General features: G+C 36.0%; 2 protein-coding genes across 3 annotated transcripts in view; both read left to right on the plus strand.

Annotated features, from left to right (window-relative positions):
• The window catches only part of LOC112569690, a 72,816-nt gene that overhangs the window by 16,188 nt on the left and 44,067 nt on the right, over positions 1 to 12,561 (plus strand). The window lies entirely within an intron of this gene.
• LOC112569674 lies at positions 3,504 to 7,739 on the plus strand. Of its 2 annotated transcripts, XM_025247553.1 has the most exons (5): positions 3,504 to 3,603; positions 4,882 to 4,931; positions 5,169 to 5,259; positions 5,899 to 6,180; positions 7,349 to 7,739. In XM_025247553.1, exons 1-5 carry the CDS (start codon positions 3,528 to 3,530, stop codon positions 7,726 to 7,728), a joined length of 879 nt encoding a protein of 292 aa, XP_025103338.1. In that variant the 5' UTR covers positions 3,504 to 3,527; the 3' UTR covers positions 7,729 to 7,739. The 2 variants fall into 2 exon arrangements, with proteins under 2 accessions (XP_025103338.1, XP_025103337.1); XM_025247552.1 differs by having other exon boundaries at positions 4,882 to 5,259.

The following is a 12,561-nucleotide window of genomic DNA, read 5'->3' on the forward strand; positions in this document are numbered from 1 at the left end:
TTTTGCTTTTTTCTAGCTCAATTCAATTATTTTCAAGACAATGAACAGAGTAAAGGGACATAACTCTGTAGAGCTTCAAAGATTTTTAAAAGCTGGTTCCCTCCCTTATCTCACTATCTGATAATACAAGATTAGCCACTTAAAATTAACCCACATACCTATGATATGCTCGGTTGAGGGGGGACGCTTTTAAGTGGTCCACCTTCTATAATCGTGTGTGGATGTATTAACACTTTTTTTCTATTTGCATTTATATTTTTGTCTCACAGAAAAAGAGATAGCCTTAGTGAATGATCATTTAAATACCATTCTTGCTTGTATGTACCTAGCTTAATCTTCTTATTTTGTTTTTGCTTTTTTCTAGCTCAATTCAATTATTTTCAAGATATGCTCGGTTGAGGGTGGACGCTTTTAAGTGGTCCACCTTTCATAATCGTGTGTGGATGTATTAACACTTTTTTTCTATTTGCATTTATATTTTGCAGGCTCAGGGCCGTGCTTAGGGGCAGGCGGACGAGGCATCTGCCTAGGGCCCCGCGCTTTTGATTGATATGGTAACTAGGCATATGGAAGTGTAGTCAGCCGTATCACATTCTCGCTGGACGCGCTTGGAGACAGAAGGCTGCTGGACACCGAGGATTTATCGCGTATGAACGTCCGTGCATTGAGCAAAGTGAGGGCCCCGCACATGCCCTTTGCCTCGGGCCCCGCGGGGGCTAAGAACGGGCCTGTGCAGGCTATTTAAAGTTTTATAAACTATGTATAATCTTTTATGTAAACTATTCTCACATCCTGTCAAAAACATCTAAGTCCTTACCTTTTCATGATCGTTTCTGTTCTGTTTGTGTACATCTGTTTTCAACGATCCGTTTCTCGCTGTGAAGACACTTTTAAAAAACTTTCCTATTTAATCAACATACGATATTTACCTGTATGCCATTTGTCAACTGTCACTTACACTACACGGACGTTGACGAGAACAATCGATTGCAGTCCGCAAACAAGTAACGATCTTAACAAATGTATACGACGGCAAAAAAAAGACCTGACGACGTATTCACAACGGACAATCATCTGATTCCATCATATTAACAGTTTCCAATAATTACATTATTTTGTATATTTTTTTCTTTTAAGAACGCGATAAGCTTTAGTTCTTACATCGCAGTCCAATGTGATTGGAATCACCAGGAAATTTTCTTTCCTCGTCCTTCATACATTTTTTTTTCTCTTTCTTTTAGCAGTCTTGATAGAGATCGCTCGTGTGTGTGTTGATGGCGTGTAAGTTTTCCCCTGCTTACATTTTCAAAAATAGGCTAAGAATCTTTCAAATAACATCTTATTTGTTTACAACTAGAAGAAGCAAACTGATTGGAGCATTGAGTGCGAAATGAGTGCAACAAATTCTGTACACACTGCAAACTTACATCGGATGAGAAACAACATGGATCTGCGCCTGAGTAATTTTCTCCTGCTTTCTTAGTGGCAGATGAAAATGACAGTGTTTGAAGAATCTTTAAAATTAAGTATAATTATGTACTCATATTTTGGAATTTATTAAAGATGAACTTACCCCGACCATAAAGAAAAAAATGTTGCACTCGGCTTCTCCTTTAAACACTTGTCTATTAAGACTTTTAAGGTAAAAAAAAAATTGTGAGAACTAATTTTATAAAACGAAACGAATAAATATGTATACTTGTATGCTGATCAAAATCTTTCATTATTTTCCATGTGTTACAAAGTCCCCAAAACGAGACTGAGACAAGGGAATCTTTCTGCGGTGGTAACAACTACACTACCGGACGCGCTGGCGAACAGACTTTATCACCGACAAGCAGGCTCTGCGCATGCGCTGAACAATTAATTAACTAAATACTCTCATTTTAAAATCATTAAGTTCAACTCAAGAACAAGGAAAGGATGTATGGGTGGTAGTAGACCTGAAACTGGAAGTTCTGCAAAACAATTAAGTCGGGCTTATTCTTCTGCCGGCTTTGTTTCCCTGAAAGATTTGTACAGCATGGAAGTAAACACTTGACTGTGTTGTCGCTGAAGAGAGAGGTTTATAAAGGGCAGCTTGTCTGTGTCTACAAATAAATAATCTTACTAAGCTAGTGTTAAAGTAGTTCAGTCTAGTTCACTCTAAGTAAAAATACTCAAGTATTACGCGGGCAATGCCATTCTGCTGCCAATATGTAGTAACATCCACAGTCCTAACGAAAATTATCTTTGAGAAATAATAATGTTGGTTTCTATACTATAAATTTAAAGTTTATTTTATAGGTAAAAGAACAGTATCTCATAAAAATCATAACTTATAATTCAATGGTCTTATATCCCTGTAATCAAGGATGTACATACTCAAGTAATTTACCTTACTTTTCATTTTGCCTTGCTAGCATACAGATTTAATATAAACAACTAATAGACACAAATATTGTTATTATTTCTTGAAAGTTTTTTTTAGTGTCTTAGTTCGTTCTATTACATTTCATTGCACTCAATATTGTATTAATAAATATTAAATGTTTATGGATGGAATTTTTGCTTCCTCTTGTTTTTCTCTTGTTCAGTTGTTCAAGAACACTTGGTCTTAATAACTGAAGGCTCTTGACAAGGCAGGTCAACACAAGATTTCATTCATCAAAAATAACAATATTAATATTAAATATTAAACAATTTCTGCTTTTAACTTTAATGAAATGTAGAACTATTGTACTATAGTGATAAATACTAAGGACTTCTTCCTTTTAGCTTTCTGATCTCAAAATAGGTCTGGAGCTTTTGAAAGGCCTAATTTAGGTGTAAGGTTATTTCAAGAGGTTATTCTATCTCGTATGTTCTCAGATGTTAAAGAGCGGATAATACATTAAGCGGAAATTTATACACACACACACAGAAGGTAGAGGACCCCGACACTCCGTGCCGATGGTGTGCCTTATAAACAGGTGACACCTAATTCTCCCTGTCATGGTTGCAGGTACTTTAGCTTCACAGTCTCAATTAACGAGTGCCTATCAACTTTTTCTTTAGATAATACAACCCAATAGGCTACAACATAACAGTAATATTGATATAATTCATTTCCTACTCGAATAATTTAAGACGAAATACCAAATGCGAGTATTTGTTACAGTAACTTTGTCTGGGCATGAGCTTGTTTATATTTATTTTTCTCTGATCCCACACAAATACACACAACCATATATAGGTCATACAGAGACGTATTACAAAACATTTTCGGATCAGGAGCACTTTGTCAAAATGCCACCCTTACACAATTTAATGAAAATGTAAGAACGAAACATTTTGGCAGCACACAGAGTTCAACGTGTCCTAAGACTGAAAGAAAACAATTATGTACCACCTACTTAGAGATTTAATAAGAGACTAATTAATGAGTACAGATACTACGCTTTCAAACTGAGGAAACTGAAACAAAAGCAGCGTGGGAAAAATTAGTTTGCATTCCAGTCTTCCTGTCGAAGCTTTACCGACATCACAGCGCAGTGACTGACCCAAGGATGAAGACATCTGCCAAGGTCCTCTGCATCTTTGTGCATCTTCTGGCATTGACAACGGGAGTGCTTCTCTCTACTTGTAAGCAGATACATTAGAAACCTCTACTTTTTCCAAATAGTAATTGTTATAAAGATACATCTAAGGTTTTTTAAAACAAAATTTGTAGAAAGTGTAGGAAGAGGACAGGCCTAGATAAGATGTTTTCATTACAAAATATAGAGGTTGATTGAAGTTTGTATTGTGGCATCAAAATCGCCATGTTAATGTTAAACTGACAAACCAAATATCAACAATATTGTTTAATACGTGACTAAAATTAGGTGTATAATTATCTTAAAATGTGCCCTTCCTGGGACATATGGGATATGGTGATGAGTACATCTTTGAAATTACGACAAAACAAGATGTTATTATTTTTCTAGCACGAGAAGGAATTCTGTGTACACTTCTTACTCATGTCACTAAATGTTTTGGTAAATATGTGACCCAAACTTATTTTTTGTGGAATATAATTTGTAATAGCAATAAAATATCACGGGTAATGTCAATAAACATCTAGTATTCACTCCCAAACATAATAGACAGGGAAAGAGCATCAGTTTGAGCAAATAACATTTGTTGGTTATGTTGGGATTCAGAGATACAAAAGTAATCAGTTAAGTCACTAATGTCAGTACTAGAAATAACTATTTTCAAGTCATCATATAACCACCTTGTTTTATCCCTTATTTTTGAACACAGCGACCATACGCTACGTTCATGTAAATATAACCTTTGTACAGTGCCTTCTAGCTTGGCATTCATTTTAGTTTACAAACTTATTCAGCTACCAGCTCTATATTTAAACCCTTAAGTCAAGTATATGTTTAAAGTAAAGAGGATGAAATATGGTTTCCTCCACTAGAGTAGTTAATATTGGATGGTGTGAAATATCCTCTCCACCGCGTTCTAATTTGTTAAATCAGTAGATACATCGCCGACCCAATTTAAGCTACATCACATGGTTGCAGACCAAATCCTAACAATGCTGGTATTAAAAAAATAACACAATTAAATTGTCCTAAGAGTGCATAACCTTATAGTTCAAATGTGTGTACTGTTACGTCTCTTTGAGCTAACAAAAAAACCAAATAATTACTGTCACATTAACAAAACTGTCGCATTCAAAATGATACAAATATTATTATTTGGTGTACAAGATAAAAGAAAAAGCAAAACTAACCCTAGCGTTTTTAAATATTTATCTTCAATTTGTTTTACTTAAGCCTGTATGTTGTAATGGTCTTGTCATGAGCTAATTAATAGAAAACGAGAAAGAATCGTCTTTGCCTAAATATGTCTGTTCATTTTTTTCAGGTGGAGAATCAAACTTCAATGAAACCCTAAGAAAAGAAGAATATGATTTTGTAAATATTAGCTATACAATCAATGCAACTAGAAGCTCTAATTCATTAGGCATATTTCACATCGCGTACGAGGTTTGTGAAAAGAACCTGAAGAAATTAAGTTGTAGTCTACGATGGGAAAACAGTTTGAATTCAATGGATAGAAAGTATATGAGCCGAACGACAGGGGTTAATTGTTATGGAGAAGAACGAAACCTGAGCAGCTCTGAGGTGGCTTTAAATCTTCACATTTCTCAGGTCGTCACGAGGTCACTGAGTGTGATGATACTGTCTTCTAGTGCAGGCAGGACATCCAGGCCAAGACGGCTGATACGTGTTGATGTGTTGTGTAAGTGATAACAATCCTATTCAATAATGTTGTCTACTTGAATCTCTGAACTGCATAACTTGGGGGATACAATGCTGACTGATCATTATCATTACAACATGAAGAGATTCTTAGACCAGAATCATACAATATATTATGTATTACTGTTAGAAACTATGAGTTAATATAAGAGGTTGATATAAGATGCAAACTGCATGAAAAAGATAATTAAAATGATAAATTCCACAGAAAATAAAAAATGTAGGTAGAAGGACAATCATCTGACTGGCACAGCTGTTTGATGACAATGTTTATTTAAGATTACAGTAAAGTATACTATGTACAGGTTTAAAGTTATCTTCACGTGCAAGCTAATTTTTCTACTGAACAAACACTGTTTAATTTTACACACGTCTAATATCGGTCAAGAATAAATAAAATTTATATTATTTATAGTATCTTTTACTTAAAATTTTACTGCATCAAAAATTTATTTTCTTTCTATGACTATCCTTCACTATATACACACACATTGGCACATGTGCTTAGAGATATACACGTTCATAGTTATCTTTCTATCTCTCTTCCCAAATAACCTACTAAGTGTGTCTTGGGTTTTTTATTATTATGACAAAAGATATATATATATCTAATTTTCAGATCCATCGAACATCACAAGTATGACTGTAGATGGACATGAGGTTAAAGATAACTACGTCATCTATGAGGGTCATAAGGTCGATATTTCCTGCGCCTTTGAGACAGGGAACCCACCAGTCATTTTCCAGCTTTTAAATCAACATAATTCCGTGTTAAAGTCATCTGATAATCAAGGACATCTTAACTATTCACTCACTGCCAGGTGTGAAGATGAGTGGCCGATAATCAGTTGTCAAGGAAGTGGATCAACTAGGAACAGATCTTTGACCTTCCTCGTGGCATGTAAGTATTTCAGCCGATTACTGTCCTGTCTCTTCCCTCGTACTTACTAATACCACATTATCCACGAATATGAGCGCTAGTATGTGCTAAAATTAATAGAAACAAATAATTGTTATAGTCTTTGGTGTGCTACATCTAGGTGTGTCTTTCTCTGTCTCTTAAAGTAATTTTTTGATAGAATTATGAAATGCAAAAAAAAAAAAACCAACAAATTATTACCCTCATGAAACTTAATAATAATAATAAGGATTTTGATTATTGTACGTGATATAAACATTGTGTTTATTTTGTTTTAAGAAATCGAAGAAATTAAACTAGTATTGTAATTATTATGCAGACAATATAGTGAGAAATACCCATCTGTTTAAGATTCCAAAGATCCTAGAAACCTGCAACAAAGCTCAGCTAATGATTTAAATTGAAAAATTCTGTTTTAATTTACAGGTAAGAGTCTTTGAGTGCCCTGCAATTTTTATTCTTTTTATAGTCTGTCAAAGGTTCCATTTTTAACTGCTTTAGTTCTTTCAACTTTTGTTCTTTATGTGATTTTAAAATTGCTCCATGCTTAAATGGGGTCTAAGATGGCTTCTTGGCGGCTTCTGCAAGTTTTGTTACATTGCTTGTGCAAAGATTCTTTCAGTGAGTTTTAGATGACAATGACAATGACAATACTATATTCTTCTTTGTGGAAATTACAAGCAAACCAAAACTGTGGGATCAGGACTCTCACTTATTAAAAATCTTAAAAATTATTTTGCAAAGAGACACATGACATGTCGCTACCAAGCTTTGTAACCTTTAACTTAAAGTTTAATTCTTAACTTAGTTTTCAGTCCAATTTGCAGTGCCAAGAACCAAAAACACATTTGCTTCTTGCAAAGCAATCTTCAAAGTTGTTTTTGCGTGTAACATAAGATACGAAGAATACATAACATTTATGAGCGAGTTGCTGCTTGGATGTTGGCTTTTTTTATCAAGTTTATATGTTCACTGTGCACTCTGACACTTATAGCAATAAATGTGCCAATTTTTTTTGTCAAGGCAGTTTGTGCTATGTCATTGTATAGTCTTGTCCATAAGACAACTGTTTCAGCGTGGCCAATGTTTCCAGTCAAAGATAAAAAATGAAATCATTAATATAGACTTTTTGTGCTTTGAAATGTTGCAGGTCCTCCTCAGTTTGTTGACAGCTCTGTGAAGTTCGTCAGTAAGCAAATCTTTCAAGAAATAAAATTTCGTGTGAAGGCTCACACAGCGGCGCTAACCGGATGTGTCTTGACCCCAGTGGCATTAGGCAACAATATCAGAAGGGGAGTAAGTTGTTTTCTAAGTGGGAACCCGCCTGATCTTGTCTTGAGTGTTTACCTTCATAAGGAAACCAACATCAGCCAAGGAAACTGGTCGTTGATTCTTCATAATGACAAAGGTTCTGCTAACACTACCTTGTGCATCATAGATAGTCCCAGTTCAAGTAAGTACAATTACTTACGGTTAGGAAATAGCCAAATAAGAATCTTTACTCCAAAATGCATAATAAATTTGGCATAGTTACCAAGAAGCAGGAAGCAAACCTCTAGGATGAAAATGTTAACAATTCATCCATGTATACATGTGTTAACATGAAAATAGTAATTAAAAAGTAGTTAGTTACTTACTTGTTATGTATGTTTAGTTCAATGTACAGTAAAACCTCAATAATCTAGTATAAACCTGCGCCCGTCATCCGCATAAACAAAAATCAAGGGAAATCGAAAATAATTCTAAAAATTCCCAAAAGCTAGAATATTCGCAATCTCATGTAGTTTGATTACTGATGCTAAATTCTGATGAAAGATTAGCAACTGATTTTCCCTTCTGGCCACACACAATCAAGCGTTGAAACAGAAGACAAATGTGAAAACTTATTGACGAATGGCTGTCGTCAAAATGGAAAAAAAAGGAGGGATAGTGTTCGGAACAGTCCTCTTCATCGAATGAAGTCTAATAGTTTGTCATAGCAAAGGAGACTGGTGCTTAGATGTTATATTTTCAATCCATTTAGAATAATTCTCAGAAGCCCATAGACAAAGAACATAAGCTGTGAGACATGTAGTGTTCTTTCTTCTAGTCAGAATTCTTGGCTGCGAAAACTGGCGGTCTTGTGATGTCTTATAATTTTTTTTAAAGCAATCCCGGATAACCGAATGCACGATCAATTTAAGACCGGATAATCGAGGTTCTCACTATATCTTCTTTCTATTACAATAGCATTTAACCTATCACTGAATCTAATAATAATAATCATGATAATCATAATCATAATCGGTAAGTTTTATAAAAACTTATTCAAGACACAGCCATGAATTAAAAGAGTAAAAGACAAATTAAACTGTAGAAAGCTTCTATAGTATGCAGCAAAATTCATGATGTTAACAACATTTGCACATAACAAAATGACAGCAATTTTTTAGATATACCTATAACTATGACAGATAACTATGACAGATATGACGAGTTGTCACTGCAAGTAAAACCGCCTAAGGCCACCCTCTGTAAGAACAATATTTCTCGTTTAAAAATATCTTTTTTTTCGGAACATCTTTAAGTGCGACACTGACTGACCAGAATTCTTTGGGGCTGAAGACATTTGTTGTATTTCAGAGAAACAGTTGTTTATGTTGGAGTAGATTTGCAGCCACAATTGTAAGGTTGTCATGTGGCTGTGTGACTAATAAATTTATATTGCATCACGGACGAATTTTCTTCGTTAATTACCAGCACAGGCCATTGTCTAAAGAACCTTCAGGTTTTGGGAGAGAAAATGTTTAGTCTGATGACTTAGAGAAATAAACAACAAATGATCAAAGAGGTTGTTAATGTTGCTGAGTGGTAGGATGCCACTTGGCGAAGAGAAAAATGTTTCGGCTTCCGCGGAGAGGTTGATAAAGAAGATTGAGACGAGCTGCGACTGGCACTTTTTCATGATATAGCGTGTTCAGACAAAACCATCAGTCCCTTTAAACTAAGCCTTTGGTCCAAGCTCTTTGAAGAAGATGTATAAAAAGGTAATTAGAATTTTTTATCGCTTGCTCACGTCTTCTTATCTCCTTTTGATTAACAAAAAAATAAAGTAAAGCTTTAGCTCGTGAAAAAATGTTTAGAACGCTTCATTCTCAAATACCTGAAGATACAGACAACAAAAATAAAATTAAAACAATTACACATACATCAGCCATTACATTGTCCACGAAATGTTCTGCTGTTATCAAATATTGTGCAGATTTTCGTGATGCTTTCTCATAACAGTTGTTTCCCCACCATCGTAACACATCTTAATTTGCTTTTCAGATGAACTAGGTCGTCAAATCACAAGCCAGAAACTAAGACTACCAGCACTATTGACTACTTTTGCTGGCTAACAGTGAATAAGGAAACAGGAAGCAGCTTGTATCAATGTAAGGTGACCCTGAGTATCATGCTCCTTAAGAAACACTTAAACAATGCTTTGCACGCTCTGTTTGGTGATGCTGAGGATCATGATGAGTTTTCCTGTCGTTATCTTTCTTTCCAGTCTCTCACCTTCGCCAAAGCAACATCCGGGTAAGGAGATAATTTCTACCCACCATCCGTTCCCAAAGCCACCTCGGAATCATTCTTTTCGCTGTCACATATGCTGCTGTACCAGGGATGGGAAGTACAGCTACTGCAGCCGGCTACAAATTTTGTAGCTTGTAGCGTAGCCGGCTACAAATTTAAAAAACAGTAGTTTGTAGCCGCAGCTACATTTTAGAAAGTAACCGTCAAAAAGTAGCTTGGCTACATGTTGGCTACTTTCACGACCATTCGTCGACAGCGTGTCAGCAAGACGACGACAGCCACTGCTCTCACTGCTCGGTGTTGTGACAGCCAGACACCACGTGTCTCGCACGCTCAGTAACCGCAAGTACTGTGTCGTCCACGTGGCGGGAGCGATTAGCCAGGTATTTTGTTTCATTTGAAAAACGAAGATGGACGTACCCATCAATTTCGAGCCTTACTTGAAATTCTTTACATTTTGTGAAGCAACAGAAAGTGGGTATACTTTCAAATGCAAAAGTGGGTGCGGAAACCCAGTTAATGAGCAGGAAATGTTGGAGGTAAGTTTTACTATTTTTTTTCTTCCTTTTTTGTTTGTTTTACTAGTTTTATTTTAAGTAGGGTGATGTATCCACAATTAATATCTTTTGTTCTTGGTCACAGAACTCAAATTTCATGTGCTAAAATTGCATTGTGCATTGTGTTTCAGGAAAAGATGGCTGAGCTGAAGAAGAAAATTATCGGTGAACTGGAGAATGTGTATGCATCACTGCGGATTGCTGGACTGCTCATCGAAAGCAAGTTTGCCAAGCAGTGCTGCTGTTGAGAGATTGTTCAGTCTGGCAGGACTTATCATGACAAAGCTGCGCACTAGGGGGACAGACAGCAACTTCGAGGCCAAAGTTCTGGTCAAGTTCAATTCCATGAAGGACTGAAAGCATGTAGATTTGTTTTCACAGTATTCACAAATTATCAGCACGAAGTCAAAAGTTTGTTTTATACCTTTGCATTTTGTTGTTAATGTGGAGTTTTTGGTGGTCTCAGATCAGAATAAAGGTCAATGTATATAAAAACCAGTTCTTGTGTTAGCAAGTAATAGTGTTTTGTGTGTACGTTTGATGTTTGTGTATGTTGCTACAGCCAGCTGGCTACAGCTAACTTGTTATAACATCAGGCTTTTAAAAGTAGCCAAAAAAAGCTGGCTACATTTTAAAAGTAGCCAAAAGAAGCTGGCTACTTTTTGGAAAATTGTAGCTGTAGTGTAGCCGGCTACATTTTGAAAAAAAGTAGCTGTAGTCTAGCCGACTACAAATTAAAAGTAGCTTGCCCATCCCTGTGCTGTACATAGTTTTGTGGTGGCTGTGACATTTGTTTTTCGAATAATAACATGCTTCCATTTGAATGCCATTTTAAGGAGCTTTGTTTGATGTATATTTGTTTCATGATGAAGAAGGGAGGAGGAGGAAAAGTTTTTAGATGTTATGACACAAATGTTAACTTTGTCTTGGATTTTATTAAACTGGTCCTTTTTGTTGACACCCACAATCCAGACACAGATTAGGTTGGCCCTCTTTTGTTTAGAGGCCAGTGACTGTGATGACAGCAACTTCCACCCATGGGTGTGATGCATTGTTGCTGTCCACCTGACAAAAGCGGAAGGGGGTTAGTTTCTGGAAGACTTGACGGGATGGGATTTCATGGGAACAAACTCGTCGGGGTTTGGAGGTAAAGACCGACATCTTTATGAACTATTTAGAGGAGTCCCCGCACCCTTTTGCTCCAAGTCATTGATCCAGAGAAAGCTTGGACGGGTGGACCTTAGAGATAGCTACACACATTAAGTTTAGCATCTTTTCACACCGGGCTCTCCTGCCTGTCGCACGCTGTCTTCTATACAAACAAAGCCGAGATACACTGAACTTTGTTTTGTATACTTTATTCATTGATTTTCTTTTTATTACCAAATAGAATTTAACAAAGCAAGAACATTCAGTGTCGATAAGAGTGACTAGCTAACGTCTCAAATAGACTCACAATGAAGTTTGTGTGAAAAGCTCATAAATACAGCTCTAAAAAGTTCTTAGTCGGCCTGTACAATGACAATGTTGTTACTAGATAACTTTATTTATATTACAATTCAGCCAAAATATACTATACATCAGTGATTCTCAAAGGTTTTCGTACCGCGGACCACTTTACTTCAGTAAAAGCTATGGCGGACCACCAAGTCCTTAGTAAAAAATATGGCGGACCACCAAGACCTAAAAATCAGTCTGTACCATGAATTTCAAATGTTAATTACAGCATTTGTTTCATTTTAATTCAAAACTAAATGCCCTTTTGTAAAAGTAGTCTAGTAAAAAGATGACATAAAGCTACGTATACCTCGTTCTTTGTAATTAAAATGTTAATGCAAGGAATGCATCACTTTAAACATCACTTTGCTGACATATGACGACTGTCAGCCGCGGACCACCTGATTTATGCTCGCGGACCACACTTTGAGAACCACTGCTATACGTATATGTCACCTGCACTGTACAGTGCCTTTCAGATGATGAAGATAAATAAATCAAAACACAACACTGAAAACAGGTTAAATTTTAAAGTAATATAATTTGAAGTAAAAAAAGTCACAAAAGAAATCCAAATTTCCCTACTCACAGTCCTAACACAAGTTTCTACTAATGTCTCAAAATATTCAATGTTCCTGCCCACAATACAGTTCCTCACAAAGTCTCCACTTTAAAACAACACAAAATCTACACTTGAAGTAGCATGAAGTTTCCATTTGAAAATGAGACAAAGTATCCACTGACACCGACA

Source organism: Pomacea canaliculata, linkage group LG7, assembly GCF_003073045.1.
Source record: "Pomacea canaliculata isolate SZHN2017 linkage group LG7, ASM307304v1, whole genome shotgun sequence".
Taxonomy (NCBI): domain Eukaryota; kingdom Metazoa; phylum Mollusca; class Gastropoda; order Architaenioglossa; family Ampullariidae; genus Pomacea; species Pomacea canaliculata.